Source organism: Bos javanicus, chromosome 5 (assembly GCF_032452875.1).
Source record: "Bos javanicus breed banteng chromosome 5, ARS-OSU_banteng_1.0, whole genome shotgun sequence".
Taxonomy (NCBI): domain Eukaryota; kingdom Metazoa; phylum Chordata; class Mammalia; order Artiodactyla; family Bovidae; genus Bos; species Bos javanicus.
This window is the reverse complement of record NC_083872.1, coordinates 29,676,664-29,690,832: the sequence shown is the minus strand read 5'-3', so window position 1 is coordinate 29,690,832 and position 14,169 is coordinate 29,676,664. Positions and strand designations below refer to the sequence as shown.

Here is a 14,169-nt window from a genome sequence, read left to right as displayed (position 1 = left end):
TAATCATGATGGTGTGATCAGCCACCTAGAGCCAGACATCCTGGAATGCGAAGTCACGTGGGCCTTAGGAAGCATCACTGTGAACAAAGCTAGTGGAGGTGATGGAATTCCAGATGAACTATTTCAAATCCTAAAAGATGATGCTGTGAAAGTGCTGCACTCAGTATGCCAGAAAATCTGGAAATCTCAGCAGTGGCCACAGGACTGGAAAAGGTCAGTTTTCAAAATCCCAAAGAAAGGCAATGCTAAAGAACATTAAAACTACTGCACAACTGCATTCATCTCACACACTACCAAAGTAATGCTCAAAATTCTCCAAGCCAGGCTTCAACACTATGTGAACCATGAACTTCCAGATGTTCAAGCTGGATTTAGAAAAGGCAGAGGAACCAGAGATCAAATTGCCAACATCCACTGGATCATTGAAAAAGCAAGAGAGTTCCAGAAAAACATCTACTTCTGCTTTATTGACTATGCCAAAGCCTTTGACTGTGTGGATCACAGTAAACTGTGGAAAATTCTGAAAGAGATGGGAATACCAGACCACCTGACCTGCCTCATAGAAGCCTATATGCAGGTCAGGAAACAGCAGTTAGAACCAGACATGGAAAAACAGACTTGCTTCCAAATTGGTAAAGGAGTATGTCAAGGCTGTATATTGTCACTCTGCGTATTTAACTTATATGCAGAGTACATCATGCGAAATGCCGGGCTGGATGAAGCACAAGCTGGAATCATGATTGCTGGGAGAAATATCAATAACGTCAAATAGACCAGTGACACCACCCTCATGGCAAAAAGCGAAGAAGAACTAAAGAGCCTCTTGATGAAAGTGAAAGAGGAGAGTGAAAAATGTGGCTTACAACTCAGCATTCAGAAAACGAAGATCATGGCATCTGGTCCCATCACTTCATGGCAAATAAATGGGGAAACAGTGGAAACAGTGAGAGACTGTTTTCTGGGCTCCAAAATCACTGCAGATGTTGACTGCAGACATGAAATTAAAAGACGCTTACTCCTTGGAAGGAAAGCTGTGACCAACCTAGACAGCATATATAAAATGCAGAGACATTATTGTACCAACAAAGGTCCGTCTAAGCTATGGTTTTTCCAGTAGTCATGTATGGATTTAAGAGTTGGGCTTTAAAGAAAGCTGAGCACCGAAGAATTGATGCTTTTGAACTGTGGTGTTGGAGAAGGCTCTTGAGAGGCTCTTGGACAGCAAGGAGATCCAACCAGTCCATCCTAAAGGAAATCAGGTCTGAATATTCATTGGAAGGACTGATGCTGAAGCTGAAACTCCATTACTTTGGCCACCTGATGCGAAGAATCGACTCATTGGAAAAGACTGGTGCTGGGAAAGATGAAGGCAGGAGGAGAAGGGGATGACAGAGGATGAGATGGTTGGATGGCACCAATGACTCGATGGACATGAGTTTGAGTGAACTCTGGGAGTTGGTGATGGACAGGGAAGCCTGGCATCCTGCAGTCCATGGGGTCACAGAGAGTCAGACACGACTGAGTGACTGAACTGAACTGGCTTTAGTTAGGATCTGAAAAGTAAGGGAACCTCTGAGTGTAATGGTACCTCTAGAGCTAGACTCTTAAGATTCATGAGTTCTGTTTATTTTTACTCATTAATTTCTGGATCTCCATAGTGGGATACTGTCAACAAAAACACAGTTAGACACCTGTTAAAGGCAGCAAGATTTCACAATTCATTCATACAGTAGGGAAGAGAAACTCCAGCATAAATTAAGCTCAACTCTGCTGAAAGAAAAGTTGGGTCCCTTTTAAAATGCTGGGGTGTCCTAAAGGAAAAGTATTGAAGATGTTAGGTGGAGAGGTTGGTCAGTGTGATCAAGCCGTCTGTATCCGCTTGCTAATTGGTGCTTCTCAAATTGAGGTTCCCATCCTTCCACAAAGACTGGTAGACAAGGGCCCTTTCCTTCTCGGTGATTACATTTCAAAGGGAGGACTTTCAGGTCCTTGAGAGAGACATTTCTGGGTTGTAAAAGATTTGTATTTCAAGGGTCAGAGAAAGGATGACAGCTGCAGTTTTTCTAAGGTTAAGTGCTCCAAGAAAAGCGAGGTCGTAGGTATTGGCAAGAACAAGCAGTTAATTATTTTGGCAGCATTAAGCTTTCTCAGGGAGACCTTTTGAAGGTTCTGGGTCATCCTAGGGACACAGCCTTAAGCTGACAGAAGGTGTGCTAGAGTTTGGTCTTGTCTCTTAAAGTGTGTGAGGGCGGTTGAATGGAGTTGTTTGTGCTGGGAATCTACAGTTTTCAGTCCCTGGATAAAGGGGTTTCTGTATGTTTTTAATCGAAATATAATTGATTTGCAATGCTGTGTTACTTAATGCTGTTCAGCAAAGTGATTCAGTTACAACTAATAACAATAATAATAATCTCTCTTCTCTCTCTCTCCATATATATATGTGTGTGTGTTAGTCGCTCAGTCATGTCCAACTCTTTGCGACCCGGTGGACTACAGCCCACCAGGCTTCTCTGTCCATGGAATTCTCCAGGCAAGAATACTGGAGTGGATTGCCATTCCCTTCTCCAGAGTATATGTGCAATATTCTATGCTGGGGCTTTCCAGATGGCACTAGTGGTAAAGAATCCACCTCCCAATGCAGGAGATGCAAGATATTGCTGGGTCAGGGAGATCCCTGGAGTAGGAAGTGGCAACCCGCTCCAGTATTCTTGCCTGGGAAATTCCACGGGCAGAGGAGCCTGGTGGGCTACAGTCCGTTGGACAGCAAAGAGCTGGACACGGCTGAGTGACTGAGCACACACAATATCCTGTGCCAAACCATAAGGGAAAATAATATTGACAAGAATAGTGTATGTATGTATGTTTTTTTTAAATATTCTTTTCCCTTATGGTGTAGCATAGGATATTGAATATAGTTCTCTGTGCTGTACCTGAGTGGGACCTTGTTGTTCACCCATTCTGTGTATAAAAGCTCACATCTAACTCCAACCTCTCACTCCACTCAGTCCCTTAACCCTCCCCCTAGGTAACCACCACTCTCTCCTCTCTCTGTCTCTGATTCTGTTTCATAGGTAGGTTCATTTGTGTCGTATTTTAAATTCCATGTGTAAGTGGGTATCATATGGTGTGTGATAAGTGGGTATCATATGTGATAAGTGGGTATCATATGGTCTGACTTCACTTAGTATGATAATCTCTAGTTGTATTCATGATGCTGCAAGTGGCATTGTTTCATTCTTTCTAATGGCTGTGTAGTACTCCGTTGTTTAGATATACTGCATCTTCTTTATCCGTTCATCTGTTGGTGGATGTTTCGGTTGTTTCCATGTCTCGCCTATTGTGTATAGTGCTGCCATGAACGTAGGGATGCATGTATCTTTTGAATTGTGGTTTTGTCCAATATATGCTCAGGAAGTAGGATTGCTGGATCATATGGTAAATCTGTTTTTAGTTTTCCAAGGAATTTCATACTGTTTTCTATAGTGTCTGCACTACTTCACCAGCTTACAGTCTCACCAACAGTGTAGGAAGGTTCTTTTTTTTTTCTCTACACCCTCTCCAGCATTTGTTATTTGTAGACTTTTAAATATGGCCATTCTGACTGGTGTGAGGTGGTACCTCATTGTATTGTTTTGTGTGTGTGCAGGATCTTAGTTCCCTGCTACTAAGTCACTTCAGTCGTGTCCGACTCTGTGCAATCCCATAGACGGCAGCCCACCAGGCTTCCCCGTCCCTGAGATTCTCCAGGCAAGAACACTGGAGTGGGTTGCCATTTCCTTCTCCATCTTAGTTCCCTATCAGGGATCAAATTTGTGCCCACTTCAGTGGAAACTTGGAGTCCTAACCACTGGACCACCAAGGAATTCCCCTCCCTATAGTTTTGATTTGCATTTTTCTAATAAATTAGCAGTGTTGAGCATCTTTCATGTGCCTGTTGGCCGTCTGTGTGTCTTCTTTGGAGAAACGTGTATTTAGGTCTTCTGCCCATTTGGGGATTGGGTCGTTTGTTGAGTTGTATGCTCTGTTTGTAAATTTTGAAAATGAAGCCCTTGTTGGTCACATCATTTGTTAATATTTCCTCCCATTCTGTAGGTTGTCTTTTTGTTTTATTTATGGTTTCCTTGCTGTGTAAAAGTTTGTAAGTTTGATTAGGTCCCTTTTCTTTGTTTTTGTTATTATTTCTGTTGCCTTGGGAGACGGACCTAAGAAAACATAAGTACTGTTTGTGTCAGAGAATGTTCCGCCTACGTTCTCTCCTGGGAGTTTTACGGTGTCAGGTGTTATTTTTGTATATAGTGAGAGGGTGTGTTGTAGCTGTCCAACTTTCCCAGCACTGCTTGCTGAAGAGACTGTCTTCTCCCATTGTATGAATATACAATATTCATACAATATTGTTTCCTGTGTTGAAGACTGACTGTAGGTGTGTGGGTTTATTTTTGGGCACTCTTTTCTGAGCCATTTATCTATATGTCTGTTTTTATGCCAATACCAGCCTGTTTTGATTACTGTAGCTTTGTAGTATTGTTGAAGTCTGGGAGGATTATACCTCATGTTTTGTTCTTTTTCTTCAGGATTTCTTTGGCAGTTCTGGGCCTTTTATGGTTCCATATGAATTTTAGGATTATTTGTTCTGGTTTGGTGAAAAACATCAGTGGTAATTTGAGAGGGATTGCATTAAATCTTTAGATTGCTTTGGGTATTATTGTGTTTTAACAATATTAACTCTCCCAATCCAAGAGCATGGCCTATCTTTCCATTTCTTTCAATTGTCTAATGTTTCCTTTATTCATGTTTTATAGTTTCAGCCTATAAGTCTTTCATCTCCTTGGTCAGACTTATTCCTAAGTATTTTATTTTGGGAGAATGCAATTTTAAAAGGTGTTTTTTTACACTCCCTTTCTGATAATTTGGATAAATTTTTATATACAATATTTTATGACCTTTAGGCATTCAGGGGATAGTGAAACGAATTTTAATCCAACTTTGGGAAAGGATAAAGAACCTTAAATGAAAGTGAATAAGGCATTGTTATTGGGAACCTGTTGCATACACAGAAAAGAGTCACAAAGGTGATTTTCAGAACTTGAGGAGCAGCCTTGAATTTTATTTTGTGTTTAAGCCCAGGATGAATGATTAGAACCAGTATAGTCTAGGGGAAGGCAAGAGATCTGAAAATTTCTGGGAAAGCTTCTTGGAAGAGGTAGAACCTGAGCTGAGTCTTGAAAGATGATGGGTGGACTTTTCTTGGTTTAGTATTTTATTGTGGTATTTCCATAAATCCCCATCTGCTTTCCACAGAAATAAAATATTTTAAGTAAAAAATTGAATCATGAAAAAAAAATTTTTTAAAGATGCTGCCCAAAGTTGGTATTTCTCACTTTTTAAAAAATTAAAAATTTTTTCTTGGCCACACCACAAATCATGTGGGATATTAGTTCCCCAACCAGGGATCGAACCTGTGTCCTCTGCAGTGGAAGCACAGAGTCTTAACCACTGGACTACCAGGGAAGCCCCTCTCTCACTTTTTGACCCTTGATTTCTTAATTGTTTTTTAACCAGCTGTCTTCAGAATGACATGTCCTAAAGAACAATGATGTTTTTATACAATCAGTTCCACCACCCAAAATATCTTCCAACCCTATTCCCCATGCATACCATCAGGAAATTATGTATCTTTCAAGACCCAGCTGAAAGAGCACTCTATCTTTGCTCCCACAGTAGATTGGTTTCTATATTTTTGCTTGTATTATAACTCTTACTCTGTTCATTTTATACTCCTAGTGCAATCCCCTGCACACAGAAAATAGCTAATGTGTGATTAATAGATGTGGTTATATATAATAAGCTCTAAAATGTGTTTTTTAGTATAAAGAACTCAGCTTCTTACATGCACAGGTATTATATTATGTTAATTGAATTTTTATTTGTTCTTAGATGTCATTAAGAGGATCTGCGCCAGTGACAATTGTACCTCTTCCTGGAAAGCAAGTACAGGTTCAGGGGGTCATCCAGACAGCTCAGTCTTCTGTAATTCACCCACCACACGTGCAAACGGTACAGAAATTAAAAGACTTAGTGGCTGAGAGAGGGCACTTGTGAACCTGGAGTCTCTGGACAACTGAAGTTGCTATAGTTTCAATATTATAGACCAAGATAATGATGTCTTAGAGATTGGACTATAGAACAAATGAAGTGAATGGAAAAGTTTTAGAACTTCTATTTTCATGTATATACTACCCAGTGAAAACAGAAGGCAATTTTGGGGAGAAGTTATTGTTTAGAATTTAAGGAAATGAAAGATTTTCTGAAGGGAAAGCACCTTTTTATCCTAGTGGTATCCTTCACGAAAAAGAGAATTCTGAAGAAAGGGTAATGATGTGAGTGTCTTAGCAAAATAAGAAAGTACCTACTTTATGCTTAATGGTGATCAAATAAAAGAGAGTTCCCTCATTGTAAAGTTCTTACTTATACCTGTCTGTCTGTTTACACCTGGCAACAATAGGAAGGAAAGAGCCATCCTGGGTTCTTTGCTTTTTACTCTTTCTCTCCATTTTATCTTCTGGCTCCTGTGAGTCTCAGAATGCCTTTGGTCATCTCTCATTTTTAGAAGCAGCTGTCTTGGAAGAAAAGCTGTGTAGCCCATTTTCCCTCTTGAGTGTATACAGTGTCTGTATAACTCATACAGTGTCTGTATAGCTCATTTCCCTCTTGAGCATATGCGGTGTCTGTATAACTCATTTTTCCTCGAGTATATACAGTGTCTGTGTAGCTCGTTTTCCCTCTTGAGTATATACAGCACCTGGCAGGGCTGTCAGCTCTGGAGCTGCGTCTTTATGTGTTTTTTCCTTTGTGAAAGGTGATTGCTGCATGGTTTTGCTGAGTTTTTAATGTGAAGATTTTACTCTTACTTGCTAGTGAGAAGTAAGGTTCTTCCTCTTAGTTATAAGTAATGTCTTAGTTCTAGAAATTATTTTCTTACTTGAGTTCACTGGGAGGCTTTGGAGTAAATCTGCAGACAAAAGGCAAAACAGCTAAGATTTAGATTAGAAATGGTATATCTGTGATGCTTGAGGAAGCAGAAGCGACTGATCTTCTTTAATTATTACTGTATTGTTTGTTACTGTGATTATTTATTAACTATTACTGATTATGACCCGTTCTTTCTTTTCTATCAAAAGATAAAGATTTAAGATATAAAAAAGTATAAGTACACTTGAACTCATTTTTGAAGGTGATTATACAGTGTAAAACAAGCTTCTTTGGAAATTTAAGATCTAAGTCTAAATAGTTTAGGGGAAGGCTTTCTGTATACAATAGGTAATGTAGAGAATTTATTTATTATGTCCTTTCTAGAAGCCTGTTTTATTTTTTTTTAAGTGTCACAATGTAGCTTCAGAAAAATGAGAAATTTAATACGTTTTAAAAATTCTTATTTCCTCAATTGTAAGATGTAACTTAAAACTTTCATATGGTTATTGTGCTAACTAGTTTTAATAGGTTTTCCTTTTTTTCTCTGCTTGAAAGCTTTCTCCTCAACATCTCCAGTATTGGCTTCTCTTGCCTTTCAGATCTCAAGTTAAATATCAAGGAGGCTTTCACAAACAATCAATAGGTTTATTATTAATAGCAGTTAACATTTAATGTGTGCTTGTGCTGTGCCGTGCACTAAATGCTCTACATGTATTTACTAATTCAATTATGAAATGAGATAAAGCTAATTATTACAGATTTTTAAGTTTACTTGTTTGTACCTGCCCTTGCCAGTGACCTCCACTTTGCCAGATCTAATGGTTGTCCTGGGTCCTTATATTATTTCACCTGCGAGCAGAATTTGACATGGTTGATCATTCTTTTCTCCTTAATACTCGTCTTTGCTAGTTTTTCAAGGACACCACACTCATTTGGTATTCCTCCTGCCTCACTGGTGGCTTATTCTTGGCCTCATTTGCTGGTTCCTCCCCTTCTTTCCAACCTCTTACTGCTAAGAATGTCCCTGGGTTTTGTCCTATCTCTCCTTCCTGAGCTCACTCAGTCTTGTGGCTTTAAGGACTGTCCTAGAGAGCTGACTTCCAATACATATTTCTAGCCCAGAGCTCTTCCCTGACACACAGGTTTGTGTATTCAGCAGACTCCTCAATGTCATTATCTATTAACTAGATATTAGTTGGATATCTAGTAGCATTTCAAAGCATGTCCAAAATCCAAATCAGATAGCATTAATGATAAAAAAAATCTGAGTAGTGTGCATCAGTCTCAAGACTGATATTTACAACTCTAGTGCAATAGTATTGCTTTATTTGGGGGATAGACATCTTAGTTCTGAGCCTGTTCCTATAGTTTAGACTCCTGAAATAAACTTTCTCCTTTTTCTTTTTCTTTCTTCTTTTAGACCTTAGATTTAATGACAAATGAATTTGGGTGGTAGGAGACAGATCATTTTTTCTGAAAGTAAAAATGAAATTTAATTCTTTTCCCACTTGGTTTGTTCATCTTAGTAAAACCAGTTCTGTTTTTCAGGTATCATCTTTATCAGAGAGTGAGGAGTCTCAGGACTCATCTGACAGCATAGGCTCCTCACAGAAAACCCACGGGATCCTAGCACGGCGCCCATCTTACAGGTTAGTGCTCATGTATCAAATCCTGTGTGTGTTATATTAACCACAGGAGTTTGAATGATGTTATACAAAGCAAATTACATCAAGAAGGAACATGTGTTTGTATCAGAAGGCATGTGTTAAGAGAGATAGGCTTAAGCCAGGTTATGAAGGGCCCCTGTTGCTGTCCTAAGGAGGAATTTAGACTTACCTTCTGGCAAAGTATTAGATATCTGTATTTACTTTTAGTTAACTTTAATAGTAATTTGAAAGGACTGTAGATTTTAAGAATTGAACTACTCTGTGTTCCCTTCCTTAGCCTCCTAGCTTTTGTCTCTTCCTTATGTGTGTCCCTTTGGTGAAACACAACTCTTCTACATTCTAGGCCTCATTTCCTCCTGGAAGCATTCTTTGTTTATTTCTCTGCAGCTTCCCAAGACCAGGTTAGGTCTTTCTTCAGTGGCATCCTGTAACTGATTCCTTTGATAGTACTTTATCTCATCCTATTAGAATTCCAGTTTATTTATGGGCATGGTCTATGCATTATTTTTTGTGATTCCAGAACCTATCAAAACGACCAGCTGAAAGTAGATGCTTAATAATTACTTGCTGAAGTAATGGAGAGCTGAAGTAGTACAACTCACAGAAAGCTTTTAAAATAACCTGGGTGATTTCATATAGGGTAGTGGGATATCCGGAGAAGGCAATGTCACCCCGCTCCAGTACTCTTGCCTGGAAAAGCCCATGGATGGAGGAGCCTGGTTGGCTGCAGTCCATGGGGTTGTGAAGAGTCAGACACGACTGAGCGACTTCACTTTCACTTTTCACTTTCATGCATTGGAGAAAAAAATGGCAACCCACTCCAGTGTTCCTGCCTGGAGAATCCCAGGGACGGAGGAGCCTGGTGGGCTGCTGTCTATGGGGTTGCAGAGTCGGACACGACTGAAGCGACTTAGCAGCAGCAGTGGGATATCTTTGACATGGGTGGATCTGAGACATTTCTGTGTTAGAATCGACAAAACCTGGTGACTAGAGGGTAGGAGGAAAGGGAGACAGAAAAGGATGAAATGTTTTTGAAAGACATAAACAAATGCATAAGGTTTTAGATCTTATAAGAGAATTTTGTATAGGGTGTAGGGTCATTCCTGCCTGATGGAACAAATGGGAAAGACTTCATAAAATATGTGATTTAGTTCATTATCAGTCTGATAAATTTTGAGAGTTAGGAGCAGGAATAGGTTTTGTGAGGCAGAAAGAGAGCTTCTTAGGCTGAGGAAACAGGGTAATAAAGGTGGATTATATGATATCGAAGAAGCTGGCCTGTTCTGGGAACTGGGAATTTAAGGTACAGAGAGGAACGGGTTGGTTTAGCAAGAAAAGGTAAACAGGAGCCTCGTTACTTAGAACCTTGTTACCATGTTAAGGAATTGAGACTCTACTGAATAAACAGTTAATGAACAGAAGAAATTTTGTCTGGAATTTGGGGGAAGGGGTATGTGAAAAATAAGCCTACTAAAAGGAGCTCGTAATCTGAAACTAAAAAAAAGTAATCCAAGGACTTCTCTGGTGGTCTACTGATTAAGACTCCATGCCTCTATGCAGGTGGCGGGGGTTTGATCCCTCATCAGGGATCTAAGATCCCACATGCCATACTGTGTGGCTTCAAAAAAGAGTAATCCAGTATGAAAGGAATTTCTCAGCTTTAGAAAACAATGTCCCAACCAGATAAATTAATATAAACTTACACCTAGATATATCTTATGAAGCAATAAAAATAAGATCTTTGGAAGAAAGCTTCCAAAGAGAAAAGATGTGACCATTAGGCAGACAACAGATTTTTGAAGTGTAGTATTAGAAGACAATGGACTAAAATCTTTAAATGACAAGAGAGCATATCAGTTGGCCGGAAATTACACATCCACCTGAACAATCACTCAGAAATAATGGTGAAGTTAAAATCATTTGAAGCTGATACAAGAAATTACTAAAGGGTACATGTCAGGAAGAATAAAATGAAATGAAACAAAAGGAATGTGAATATAAGAATGGTGAACCAAGACATTAAGATACCATTGACTTTTTAGAATAATACTAATAATGATTAATTTGAGTAGTTTAAAATGAAATGTAAAAAATATACCAGACAGAAACATATAAGACTGGAATGGTCTTCCAGAGTCTTGTATTAATTACTTTTAGACTGTTAGACATAATGACCAAAGGAATATGGGTAAAATGTTTGCTTTTCAAATAGGGCTCTCTCAGCACAAAACAGTTAGCTCCTAGATAAAATACTTACTAATGAATTGTGCATTTATAGGAAATAATAGAAATGTCTTCTAACCCTACTCCAATAAATATAAAGCCATGTACATTAGCTGAAACCAGAATGGGAAGCAGAAGCAAGCAAGCATGAAAGCCAAGGTATACCCATTACTTCTGCAGGAAGGGACCATGAACCCAAGATTTTTGTATTAAGCTGAGAACCCTACAAGAAGCTAGAACATCTGAAACAAAGCTTCCCCAAGTTAAGTTTTCTGAATTTATCAAAAGTCAACCAAATATGGATTTACAGTCAGAAATCAAACATACGAGGAAATAAACCATCATAAGTGAGAATCAAAAGAAACAATATATAATCAACTCAAATGCAGAAAAAGTACTTAATAAAATTCAGCACCTACTCATATTTTTAGCAAGTAAAGAATAAAAATGGACTTTCCTAGCATACATAGACTTTGAGAACTGAACTATACATACGGCAGATCATAGGTCAAGTTCCAAACTGGCCACTACATGGTGCACACAGGGTCAAATCTGAAGAGCACTGCAGAGTCTTTGAAAACGGAAACGGATGTTGGAACTACAATGCACAGAAGGCCAATCAGGACTTGTGGCTTAGACACAACCAGGTTGATAGCCTGCTAAAAGAAGAATATCAAAAATTCTCTGCAGGATTTAAGAGTCAGGTGTCATAATATTGAAAATGTCCATTACTTGGCATACAAAGAACCTGGAAGAATCTTAACTTGTAAGGAAAGACTATCAGCAAATGCCATCATCTCCTAGATGAACAAGATAAGATACTGGAATTATATGACAAGGACTTTAAAGGAGCTATTACTGCAATGTTCTGACTAACAAGTAAGGGTAGATTCTCTTGAAATGAATGGAAAGATAGAAACTCTCAGCAAAAAAAAATAGATATAAAGAGAACAAAATAGAAATTCTATAGCTGAGAAATACAGTTAACAGAAAAAAAACCTCACTGGATGGATTCAATAGGAGAACAGAGGTAAGAAGTTACTCAACTTAAAGATAGTTCAATGGAGAGCATCCAGTCTGAAGAATAGAGGTCAGAAAAATTAAGTCTCAGGGACTGGAGAAACAGTACCCAAAGATTTAACATTGTGTCATGCGAGTCATAGAACAGAAAAAAAGTATGTTGCAGAAAAAATAGTTTTTGAAATAATGACTGAAATGTTCCCAAGTTCAGTGAAACCTACAGATTCAGAAAACTTGGCAAATCTTAAACAGGATAAAACACAAAGAAACCTCTGCCCAGACATACCATAATCACATAGCTATGAAATAAACACATATTGTGAGCAACCACTTATATGACATACCACTTATAAGGGAATGCTGTGAAAGACTCTAGATTTCTCACCAAAACTGCAGGTTAGAAGAAATGAATAGCATTTTTAAAGTGCTGAAAGAAAAGAACTGTTAATCCAGAATTCTGTGTCTTGAAAAATAACCCTAGGAAATGGAGTTGAACTAAGTATTCTCAGATAAAAGAAAACTAAGAGAAATCATTAACAGTAGAGTTGCTCTAAAATAACTACTAAGTTATTAAGACCAAAAGAAACTTGGAATAGCAAGATTTGGGCAAATATTGTTCTTCTGTGAATAGTTTGATAGTTGAAATATATTTGACAGTTGAAAAATGACACTGATGGGGCTTTCAGTGTATGCAGAGGTAATATATAAGACAACTTACAAGATAAATGGGATAAGGTAGGGATTTAATATGGTAGTAAGGTTTCTAAGGTTCACTTCAAGTGGTAATACATTGACTAAGTAGACTTGTCATCTGTATTGTAACACCAGAGCAACTACTAAAGAAACTATACGAAGAGATTTAGTCAAATACACAATAGGTAAATTAAAATAGAGTTTTTAAAACTCTTAACTCAAATGCAGAAGAATTTTTTTAAAAAGCAAATAATAAAATGTTAGTTCCACCAGTATCAATAATTATATTAAGAGAGCATGGGACTTCCCTGGTGCGCCAGTGGTTAAGACTCTGCACTTTCCAACCTAAATGTCCATCAACAGAGGAATGGATAAGAGAAGATATGGTCCATATACACAATGGAATATTACTCAGCCATAAAAGGAACAAAATAGTGCCATTTGCAGAGACATAGATAGACCTAGACTCTGCCATACAGAGTGAGGTGAGTCAGAAAGAGAAAAACAGATACTGTATAATATTGTTTATATTTGGAATCTAGGAAAATGGTACAGGTGAACTTATTTGCAAAGCAGAAATAGTGACACAGATGTAGAGAAAAAATTTACAGATACCAAGATGGGTGAATGGGATGAATTGGGAGATTGGGATCGACATATATACACTATTGTGTATAAAATAGATAAATTAATGAGAACCTGCTGTATGTAGCACAGGGGACTCAACTTAATGCTCTGTGGTGACCTAAACAGAAAGGACATTTAAAAAGAGGGGATATATATGTATGTATAACTGATTCACTTTGCTGTACAGCAGAAATTAATACAACACTGTAAAGCAACTACACTCTATAATAAAAACCAATGTTAAAAAAGACTGCACTTCCACTACAGGAGGCATGGGTTCCATCCATGAGCAGGGAGGTTCCACATGCCCTGTGGTGTGGCCAAAAAAAAAAAAAAAGAGCACATGACTTAAACTCACTAGTTAAAAGAGATTATAAAACTGTATACCAGTATTCCTTGTGAATACAGACACAAAAATCTTCAACAAAATACTAGTAAATCAAATTAACAAATAGAAGGTATTATATACCATACTTGAGTAGGATTTATTCCAAGAATGGAAAATTGGTTTAACATCTGAAAGTCAATTAATGTAATAAATCATATTTGTAGGATAAAACCAAAAAACGTATAGTCATCTCAACAGACACAAAAAGCATTTGATGAAATCGGGGTTAAAGGGCTTCCCCAATGACTCAGCACTAAGGAATCTGCCCGCCAATTCAGGAGATGCAAGAGACACAGGTTCGATCCTTGGGTCGGGAAGATTTCCTGGAGGAGGGAATGACAACCTACTCTAGTGTTCTTGCCTAGAGAATCCCAGGGAGAGAAGAGCCTGGCAGGCTGCAGTCCAAAGAGGCACACACAGCTGAATGACCAGGCACACACGCAGTGCCCTTTAATGATAAAAATCCTCATCAGACAAATAGATGGGAATTTCCTCAACTTGATGATGAGTATCTACAAAAGCCTGTAGCTGACATATTTAATGGAGAAAGATTGAATATTTTCTCCTCCTAAGAGCAGGCAC

At 38.3% G+C, this 14,169-nt stretch overlaps 1 protein-coding gene and 1 non-coding gene across 5 annotated transcripts in view; one reads left to right on the top strand and one right to left on the bottom strand.

Moving 5' to 3' along the window:
- Positions 1-14,169, top strand: part of ATF1 (activating transcription factor 1) — a 64,442-nt gene that overhangs the window by 34,917 nt on the left and 15,356 nt on the right. For 2 of the 4 annotated variants that reach the window (XM_061416126.1, XM_061416127.1), the window contains exons 3-4: positions 5,935-6,054; positions 8,518-8,618. In XM_061416126.1, coding sequence (XP_061272110.1) covers positions 5,935-6,054; positions 8,518-8,618 — 221 coding nt within the window. The remainder of the gene's footprint in view (positions 1-5,934; positions 6,055-8,517; positions 8,619-14,169) is intronic. The other 2 variants (XM_061416128.1, XM_061416125.1) reach the window with 1 other exon arrangement.
- On the bottom strand, positions 5,436-5,508 carry TRNAG-UCC (transfer RNA glycine (anticodon UCC)). Its single transcript has one exon. It is a non-coding gene; the product is annotated as a tRNA-Gly (tRNA).